The 9,970-nt window shown below is 40.6% G+C and overlaps 2 protein-coding genes across 5 annotated transcripts; one reads left to right on the top strand and one right to left on the bottom strand.

Moving 5' to 3' along the window:
- Positions 1-207: 207 nt before the first annotated feature.
- Positions 208-4,897, bottom strand: LOC145446236 (pre-mRNA-splicing factor 38B-like). Of its 4 annotated transcripts, XM_080324481.1 has the most exons (8): positions 3,525-3,934; positions 3,158-3,229; positions 2,825-2,949; positions 2,015-2,138; positions 1,851-1,947; positions 1,637-1,759; positions 1,133-1,253; positions 208-880 (listed from the first exon to the last, which is right to left on the bottom strand). In XM_080324481.1, the coding sequence occupies exons 1-8, from the start codon at positions 3,794-3,796 to the stop codon at positions 714-716; spliced, it is 1,101 nt and encodes a 366-aa protein (XP_080180607.1). In that variant the 5' UTR covers positions 3,797-3,934; the 3' UTR covers positions 208-713. The 4 variants fall into 4 exon arrangements, 2 of the variants coding, with proteins under 2 accessions (XP_080180607.1, XP_080180608.1); XR_013917234.1 differs by lacking the exons at positions 208-880; positions 1,133-1,253; positions 1,637-1,759; positions 1,851-1,947; positions 2,015-2,138 and adding an exon at positions 4,759-4,897 and having other exon boundaries at positions 2,896-2,949; positions 3,525-4,651; XR_013917233.1 differs by lacking the exons at positions 208-880; positions 1,133-1,253; positions 1,637-1,759; positions 1,851-1,947; positions 2,015-2,138 and adding an exon at positions 4,759-4,897 and having other exon boundaries at positions 2,872-2,949; positions 3,158-4,651.
- A 2,563-nt stretch (positions 4,898-7,460) lies between these two features.
- On the top strand, positions 7,461-9,131 carry LOC145446225 (nucleolar protein 58-like). Its single transcript, XM_080324469.1, has one exon. The coding sequence runs from the start codon at positions 7,575-7,577 to the stop codon at positions 9,048-9,050; it is 1,476 nt and encodes a 491-aa protein (XP_080180595.1). The 5' UTR covers positions 7,461-7,574; the 3' UTR covers positions 9,051-9,131.
- Positions 9,132-9,970: the final 839 nt, after the last annotated feature.

Here is a 9,970-nt window from a genome sequence, read left to right as displayed (position 1 = left end):
CCTTTGATATTCTTGGTTAGTTGAGTGCTTGCTAGTCAGCGTCCTGCCTTGCTCGATTAACTACTTTGCTTCGTTGTTATAGTTGGTGAATGCCAATTTTCTGATATCTGATAACCATTATACTTATGTACCATTTCCCAAATCATGATATAAGTTGTCACTCACAAGGATAAATTTTAATAAAAATGATGAAATACCAGGCCATGGTATATTTGTTAAGTTTTATTCTGAATTTTCACGGCTAGGTACCAATTCATAAACTTGATACAGTTGGAATTGCACTCAATATGTGACGAAATACAGTACAATGATTGAAATATAAAAAATGTGCGGTGAAAAATACTTATTGATTGACCTATTTTCTTCTTAGTACATCTGTCTGTACAGTAGGGTTGTTCAAAAAAACCTTTTCTTCCGATTTCACTGGGTGATGTTGGCTAAAAAACGCTGCACACCAAATTTGGTTCAATTTCAATTGGTATTATTTAAAAGTAGATGAAAAAATTGTTAAGGCTGTCAGTAGAGACGAAATTATTGCTGTAGAAAAATTTAAATTGGGGTAGACTAAAAAATTACAAAACTTCATTTTGAAAGTTGGAATTGATCCAAATTTGGTGTGCAGCGTTTTTTTTAACCAACCTAACAATTTTATCACTTAGCCAGTGAAATGTAAAGAAAATTTTCATTTTGAACAGCCCTATTGTAGATAGAAGTTACAAATCAACTCTGGTATTAGCCTTCTTTTTCGCTTCAGGTTCTCCAGTGTCTCCTTTTTGTGCTTTTTTCTTTTCTTTCCTCTTCTTCCTCTCTTTTAATTTGGCTTCGTCTTCCGACGAATCGTATTTGGTCTCCTTGCCCGTCCACTCCTCGTTGAGGCATTCTAAAGGAAGCAGCATTGATAATGCCCAGGCTCTCATCCAAAATAACGCCAATATCGAGCTGGCTGTAGAGATGATTAGAATAAACCACAAACGACCATCCTTATAAGAAGATTGTTCTGCATTAGTTAGACATCAGGGGAAGCAACAGAATATTATGAGGATAAAAAGAATGAAGCTTCAACAGGGAGTAGATTTGATCTGATACATTGCATACGGCTAGGTTTTATGAGTATGATGCATAGAGAAGTCACCTCTATCCGAAGGATTTAGTACGACATCTCTACATAGAAAATCTTCCAAAGCAGCGTCTTTCTGATGATTGAAATACCAATCCTCTATGCTCTCTTCGTGACGTTCCAACATAACTTCGCACTGACAAAATACAGAAACATAGCAACGTATTACATTCACATTAGAGAATGGAATACACATTACACAGGATCAGGATTTTGTAGTCTAATCAGACAGGCAGGTGTTTTCAAATAGTTTATGAATTCATATTTTTGCCCAGTTCAGTTTATTGGTAGATCATGCACGAAAGTGACTTTCTATTTGTTTGTTTTGATGTTTTGAATGAACCTACATTCGTTAATAGCAAACATCAATGCAATGCTGAGGTATTAGAAAAATATTGATGACAGGAGCTATAGAAGTATAGAAGAGAAAATTTTATTGAAAATTGAATCAATTTAGTATTGAAGACAGGATCCGTAAAAAACCACCTATCCATCTCCAATTCTAATCAGCTTCCAAACCTGTTTCTTCAGCAAAGTAATTTCAACAGACGGCTCGTCCCACATGTCTTCCGGTATTCCAAGGTCTACCTTGACTCCTTTATCCCGAAGGCCGTGCAGAGTTTTGAATGTTTCGCTCATGCCCTGGAGAATAAAGACCCGTTTATGGTCACTTTGTGAAACCACATTAGGCATGCTGAGTTGTCTTCGGTTAGGGTCGAGATGGGAAACCTGCCTTTGCAAAACGTAGGCTGCCGGTGCGTTCCTTGTGGATGTTATACTCCATTATTTTTTCGCATATCCCGTCCATAGCTTCGATTAGTCGCAATTCGCTGTAGAGCGAAGATGCAGTAACGTGTCAAGGCCAGAAATGTCGAAAGGAAGCTGGTTGGCACTTACGACGTGGCGTACGTTATTTGCTTTTTCTTCCTCGGATCCATTCCGTGGCCTGTGCGAAGAACTTCCTTTGACCTCCCAGTTTCGTCGAGCCTTGCTTGCAGTTCGGTCACAAAATATTTACACACTAAAAACGTATTGGAATTACTCTTCTTGGAAACAAGCAGCACTGAAATAATTGCAAAGCTAAGTCGTCACCATTGCGACATCAGCAGAAGTGATCCCATGAATTTCAATTACTACTCGTTGTGACTTCCAGGATGAAAAATACTTGACCTACGTAGTTTGAAATAGCAGATCGAGTCGAGGCTTTGCATACTTCTAGCAGTTAGTTGGGGAAAGCTACATTCGAAGCTCAATCTTTGTAGTAACGTTATACAGGAGGTATATGACTCAGTTCTTGTGACAAGTATGAATAAAATATGATAGTTCAACTAAAAACTAAATTCTACTTTTCAAATCGAAAGTGTAAAAAGGTATTAGTTTGACTAAAAAAATAGTGGATGTGATAAAGAATGAAAATCTAGTTGAGTAGCTTAATATGAAAAAATACAAGTACAATGTTACTGATCAACATGCATCCTTGCAAATTTTGTACATCCACGATTCAATGAAGTGAGCCAAAATTTTACAGTTGAAGCCAAATCAGCAGCTGTTTGCATACCATTTGATTGTAGCTCAACGGCCGAAAATTGATATGCAATCCTAATCAAAAACATACCCCACTACTTTGTTTACAATTTCTTATCAACGATGCAAGGCGTACCTAATTTCAAATGTATCCTTGAAATAAGCATTTCGAATTTTTCAAACCTTCACATTTGTTTGGTTCTTCCAAATCATAATCGCTGGCTCCAACGAAGACAGTAGCGCAAGTCAGTACACAAAGTAGCTTCCGCATCGCTTCCATTGTAAAGAACGTTTTATCACATATAAACCTAAATAACAAATTAAAATAATAACACGAGACGCCAGATTTGCGAGTTCAAATACATCCACTGTCTATTGTCGGATCTGTACACAAACCGTGACCGAAAATAGTAACATGGAAAGTAGTAAAATTTACTCCGTAGCTAGTCAATCATCGAGTCGAAAAGCTCTCAATCTCAACATATCGATTGTCTACAAAACAATGCAATGTCCTACAAGGTATGATGTAATATCTTCAGCTTGACACGGTCCTCGTGATTCCCCCATTGACGGCTGCAGTCCAACAAACTGGAAAACGGGTTTGAAAATGTAACCAACTCAATACGCATTCAATGAGGAGCACGCAATCGCAACATATTATAATGAGACCGAGTTACAATTTCTATGGGCGATTACCCAATTCATCTGTTATTTGTAATCAGTTGCTTCAAGTACTACAATTCAAACTAGGGCAGTTTAAAGATTTGCTGTTTATCACACGTCCAGGGTCTTTGATGCAGGCATAAACCAAAGTTTAGGTAGGCATAAAGCTCTTATTTACATCTCTAACGTGTTCCGTTTAAAGAGATAAATGTATTTCCACCTGAGGCTGTGAAAAGTATCATTATCGGCTGTACATACAATCCTTTTATGTACTTCAAGATCTGTCCCGATGCGACTTGTGTTTCTTTTTATGTCCTCTGTCACGGGACCGCGACCTTCGATCCCTGCGACTTTTATCTCTTGATCTACTCCTTCTATCTCTGTGATGACTTCTTTTGTGAGAGTGGCGGTCCCTCTCTTTGGAACGGCTTCTTTTCGAATGCTTGCGGTCGTCGCGGTGTCTATGGTGGTTGCGGTGCCTGTCTCTGTCATTCGAATGTCGGCTCGAGTGCCTTTCTAGTGAGCGGGAGTTGTGGTGACTACGTCTCTTTTCCATCTCTTGGCTGCGGCTTTTCGACGGCATTCTTTCTGAATTAGAATTGGTCGATTCCTCTTCGTTATACTCCTTGCCTTGATTCAAAGCCCATCTTTGAGCCATCATTCGCGCTTTCAGTTTTTCTTCGATCTGCTTCTGTATCGGCACCGGTATCCTCGGGAACAAGGTATCAAACCATTCTAACTTTGTCAAAAGATTTCTTGCCATCGTACCGATCGTCATCATGGCGCCACCACCGGCTTTACAATCAATTTCTTCTTCATCGTCAAGGTACGGTTCCAGCCAAGAAAATAAGTCTTTCGGGGGCTGGCAGTAACGGATATACATTAATCCTAACCCACGGATATATGGCGAATCTGTGTGGTTCAACATCCCCACCAATTGCTTTCGTGTCAATTTCAACGTGAAAAGCTTATAGAGAATACAATAGGACGTAGACACAATTCCGCCAGTGCCAACGCCTCGAACTCCGCCACACATCCCCGTTTGTCCCGCGGTCTTACGACTACCCCTCTCCCACGGTTCCAAGTTATCGATTTTATAATAAATTTCGTCAATTACCTCGTGATACGTTTTCAATCCGTACAGCTTAACTTTAAAATACGGCGAAGCTTGAATGTTTGTCAAGATTAGGTTGTTAATATTCATAGTCCGTGCATTACCCCATACGGGAAGAACGTTTCCTGCCTTGACTTTCACCTCACCATAGTCGTCATACTCCTGTTCGTCGCCTTCGCCTTGTTCATAGTAGTTTGCTGCCGCCATTTTTCACAACAAAACGTATTCAAAATCTGTACGGGAACAAAGAAACAGGGATTGTATTTAAGCTTGACAGCACCTTAATTCCTTCACTGTTAAATAAATACCAGATCGCTTGACGATTTAGACAGGACCTCACCTATATCATAAACGATCTTTCACTGAATCGCATGAACTAAATCCACCACGAATTGCATGAAGTGAAAAGTTCCAGTTACGTAGCGCGTAGCGGTAACGCTAGAATATCGCAGAAGTTGATCGGAACAGTGTCGCTAAACTTTCAACGGGGTCAACAACTCGGTGATGATAATTCACGGTAGAAACAGTTTCTTTGGCAATGGCTCGTCGATTCGGTTATCGATTTGAAGAACAAGGTTTTTATAATAAACATACAACTAGTCGGTTACAAAAAGTGTTTTTGAAAATATAGTAGGCGTGATCGACGCATCATATAGTGATTTCAAGCAAACTTCAGTTTCATCATTTCACTACACCACAAGATTGCGATACAATCAAAAGATAGGAAGGTTCAGAAGGTTCAATGGTCGAAACAACGTGGAGTAATCGGCAACTCACATAACCCAGGCAATGTAAAAAGGGGGTATGCACACTGAATGAAAAGTAAAGGAAGATAAGATAAACGGACATGCGACAATCGTCTCTCTTACCAATTATATCCTGATTAGAAATTTCATTGGATCGGATCCCTCATGATTGCGAGAAATGAAAAAATGAGAACGAGTCAAAGAGTCCTCAAGATTGCCGGATCACGGCCTGACCTATCGATCTCGCCTTCCATGACATGCCACGCCACCCCACCTCACCTCCCTATCTGTTCACTGTATCGCAATTTTTGTGGTGAACTGATAAAAATCGCTAATATACCGAATTGTGAATGATAGTAAATAAGTCAAGCTACAATCCTGCCCCACAAATATAGTTCGAAAAAGGAAGGACGTATCAAAAGTAGAGGTCGACCGATTATCGACATGATTGATTATCGAGGTCGATATTTAGAGCTTTCCCGATTATCGATATCGGCCGATATCGCGGCCGATATTTTATATTTGAAAATATTAAAATATTTCGGAAATTCAATGCTCCCTGTTCTCAATCTCAAGAAATCGACTACGCAAAGGGTGATATATGACAGATTTACCCTTGCGGGGACGAGTTTAGCTGGGTGAGCAATGAGCATGCAGATAAACTATTCTTCCTGCATTACAATCTACCTTTTCTGGACTGATCTGCAATTCTGTATCATATTTTGCTTTTTAGGTTATTCCAAATTTCATCGAATGTGCATAAGCAATAATTCTTTTCAATCTCAATTTTCTCGTTTGTTGTTCAGCTTTCTGTGGCATGTACAACCGTGCGATACGGCTGATCTCATCTGTACCTTTACGTACCAAACTATCGCCTTACTACCGTAAGCACCGAATTTTGCAAGTTGACAAACTATACCGCTTTGAAGTATCAAAAGTCATTCACAAATATTTTTCCAATAGTTTGCCTCCTGTGTTTGATGACTTTTTCATACCTGCCAAAAATGTCCACTCCCACTACACGAGATCCTCGTCTAAAGGAAACATCTACTTACCCCCACCCAATAGCAACCTAACTAAGAGATCTATCGACTACTCGGGACCTATCATCTGGAATGCATTACCACCACACATCCGTGAATTGCCTTATAATAGATTCAAAAAAGCCCTACTTGATCACCTCTTGTCGTTACACTAACACTGTTGCCCTACCTCGCCCAGACATTGCTTCATTGATCATTTGCTACCATCGTTTAATTTGTCTTCTATTTTATTTTTTTAACTACTGTAACCTTTTTTACAGCCAGACTGCTTAGAGTCAAGTGTACCTGTTTGATGCTGGTGTGATCAGACTAGATGACCTTCACGGTCTTATCGATCATTCCTATCTAATACCGAATACTGTGCAAGCATATTTTCTGTACCACCATCACTGCCGTGTGTTATGTATTTTGGTTGGATGAAAATAAAGACTCTCTCTCTCTCAAGTGCCCTCTTGCCTAATATATAATATTTTAGGTGAAATTGTTCTCTGCTCATTCCATATTAATATCGGCCTATGATATCGGCATCGGCCTTGTGAGTGAGCCGATATATCGGTATCGGCCTGTAAAAATCAATATCGGTCGACCTCTAATCATACATATGCCGTTCTTACAGCGATAAAAAAGCCCAGAAAAAGACCCGGCGAAAGAAAGCACTCTCAAGGAATGGAAAGAACTAAAAAGGGCCACGGCTTCAACAAGATCAACACCCAAAAAGCAGTTCCATCGGGCACTCTAGGCCGTGATGGATGTCAGTCTAAAATGGATCGCAACTGCGTGTTCGATATCCTCTTATCTGTTCATTACATCGCATTGTATTTTAGGGCATTGTACATTGTGTGTAACTTGTTGAGATGAAAATTATAACCCAACGATTATTGACATGCACAGATTGCACATGCACAAATAGGCTGCGCAAATATAAAGAATGGGATACCGCGAAGAGTCCTGAGCGACATGTGAACATTTTAGAGACCATGCGAATAGATCAATGATGTATAATATTGGAATAGATACACGCAAAAGGGAAGTACCATGTAAGAATAGAAAAATGCATTGAAATTGCGCCGAGTTAATATTCCGATAAAATAAACCATTGAAATACGTTTCCTTCATATGATTTACATGATACAAAAACGATTTCAAGTCTGTCTATATCAACAGAAAGGCAATGATTTTTTTGTATTTGATCTCCGATATTGATTTTCCAATGACTTAAGTTTGAGCCATATGATGCTAACCTGCGAAGCGTGTCTTTCACGTGCGGAAGCTATTGCCGCATGGTTTCCAAGGAAAGCTAACAGCTTAGTAGCTCTTCGCCCGTTCTTTCCGTGTTAATGTGGCGTTAGTACTTTTCCACGTTCGCGATGTTGGTGCTTTTCGAGTCCCCGTCCGGCTATGCCGTCTTCAAAGTGTTAGATGAGACCAAAGTCCGTGAAGCCTCGGATATTGAACCGCTTCTCAAAACCGCGGAAGACGCATCAAAACTAATCAAGCTGAAATTTTTCAAGAAATTCGATGACACGACGGAAGCTTTATCCGCAACTACAGCAGCGGTTGAAGGTAAGCTTAGCAAGCCGTTGAAGAAATTACTGAAAAAAGTAGTTGCGTCAGATGCGCATGAAAAGCTTGCTGTGGCAGATGCGAAACTTGGAAATGCGATCCAAGATAAAATGGACTTGATGTGTATATATAGCCCTGCCGTTCATGAACTAATGAGAGGTATCAGAGCCCACATGACCAGCCTGGTATCAGGACTGCCCGAATCTGACGTGACAGCAATGGCATTAGGCCTTGCCCACAGTTTGTCAAGATACAAATTGAAATTCAGTCCCGATAAAGTAGATACGATGATCGTCCAAGCAATATCTCTTTTGGACGACTTGGACAAAGAACTTAACAACTACATTATGAGGTGTAGAGAATGGTACGGATGGCACTTCCCGGAATTAGGAAAAATCGTCACCGACAATCTCGCATATGCCAAAACGGTAAAAAAAATGGGATTTCGAACTAACGCTGTCGATTTGGATCTAAGCGACATATTGCCCGAGGACGTCGAGGAACAGATGAAAGAAATGGCTGAGATATCAATGGGTACCGAAATTTCAGATGAAGACATGTTGAATATATCTCATCTCTGCGAGCAAATAATCGAAATCACAGACTACAGGGCGCAGCTTTACGACTACCTTAAAAATCGCATGACCGCGATCGCACCAAATCTGACTATTCTCGTCGGAGAATTGGTCGGCGCCAGATTGATCGCTCACGCCGGGTCACTAATGAATCTTGCCAAACATCCAGCATCCACAGTGCAAATTCTAGGTGCCGAAAAAGCCTTGTTCCGTGCGCTCAAAACAAGGAAGGAAACTCCAAAATACGGTCTCATCTATCACGCGTCCTTGGTCGGACAGTCCAATCCGAAATTCAAGGGTAAAATATCCCGAATGCTTGCGGCAAAGACGTCGCTCGCGATCAGATACGACGCGCTTGCGGAGGAAACATCGACGCAAATGGCTATCGACAGCCGCGCGATGTTAGAAGCCAAGCTGAAATCTTTTGAAGAAGGCACTCAGTTCAAAATCAGTGGCTTGGCGAAGTCGAAACCCAAAAATCAAGACAAGTGGATTAACAAAAGCGAAGTGAAGATGTACGATGACGCGAGAGACTCGACGCTGCCAGGACCGAGGAAAAGAAAAAGGGATGATGATGACGACGGTGATGAATCCGATGAGGAAACGTCCAAGTCTTTGATCGTGTCGGAAGGTGCCTTGACTCCGAAGCCGAAAAAGGTGAAGAAAGAGAAGAAGGCAAAAAAGAAGATCAAAGTCGAGGAGTGACCGATCATGAACCGCTCTGTCGCAGTTTTGTTTTATTATCTCTCAATCATAGCTGCTTTTGCATTAAATTCTTGGTCTTGATTGGCGTGGGTTGTCTGTCTGTGAGAGATGAAATTTAGTCAAATGGTTCTTGAGCATGGATATCTGGAAATGGACGAGGGTCATCACTTTATTACTAGTTGGGGTGTAATTATTTGTTGTAGATGTGGCTCATTGACAACATGAAGCAATATAATTCAATAACAAGGTCAATATAGTTGCAGTTGAAACCTCGTGTCATTTCATGGTCCCATTTAGAATTAATCCATGGACTACATAATTATTTGTGTTGTAGTTGTGGCTCGCTTACAACATGAAGCAATACAATTCAATAGCAAGGTCAATATAGTTGCAGTTGAAACCTCTTGTCATTTGATGGTCCCATTTAGAATCCATGGACTACCAAGTTTAGAATCCCTGACCGAAATGCTATTTGTACCTAACCCTATACCTCCCATCAACATCAGCACTCACCGCCAATGCCGTTTATTACAAATAGGTCTGATGCATCCCAAAGGTGGGCCATTGTGTCAAAACCCCTCCTAAAAGAAGGGTTGGCGGGCAGCTTGTGCATCGTAGCTAAAATTTCAAAGTTTTTTGACCATCAGCAATGTGAACTTCAAATTCGCTTCCTTCGGTCCTTACAAAATCCTACTTTTTCATATCAGCATTCGAATTCAAACGGATAAAAATCTTAGAATTCGGGATGTTTCTAACACGAGCAGGGTTGTAACCAAGTCCCAAAGCTCCGAGTCACAAGTCAATCTCACTTTTCTAGTTTTGACTCGAGTCATTTCCAATTTACCACCAAGTCATCAAGCAGAGGATCGAGTCCAAGTCATTGTGTTGACTGCTCAGTTTGCAGTTAACGTCACGTTAAA

The sequence above is a fragment of the Botryllus schlosseri genome, chromosome 9 (assembly GCF_051294905.1).
Source record: "Botryllus schlosseri isolate E-star chromosome 9, Bs_hap1, whole genome shotgun sequence".
Taxonomy (NCBI): domain Eukaryota; kingdom Metazoa; phylum Chordata; class Ascidiacea; order Stolidobranchia; family Styelidae; genus Botryllus; species Botryllus schlosseri.
Note: the sequence above shows the minus strand (reverse complement) of the source record. Positions and strands in the feature narration are given on the sequence as shown.

Excerpts from the sequence above, each read along its gene's own strand:
- LOC145446236 (XM_080324481.1), bottom strand. The coding sequence starts at position 3,796 with ATGACAGAGACAGGCACCGCAACCACCATAGACACCGCGACGACCGCA. Across the intron at positions 2,950-3,157 it reads AAGATATTACATCATACCTT|GTTTATATGTGATAAAACGT; the intron begins GTAGGACATTGC and ends TTTGTTATTTAG. Across the intron at positions 1,254-1,636 it reads TTACTTTGCTGAAGAAACAG|TGCGAAGTTATGTTGGAACG; the intron begins GTTTGGAAGCTG and ends GTATTTTGTCAG.
- LOC145446225 (XM_080324469.1), top strand. The coding sequence starts at position 7,575 with ATGTTGGTGCTTTTCGAGTCCCCGTCCGGCTATGCCGTCTTCAAAGTG.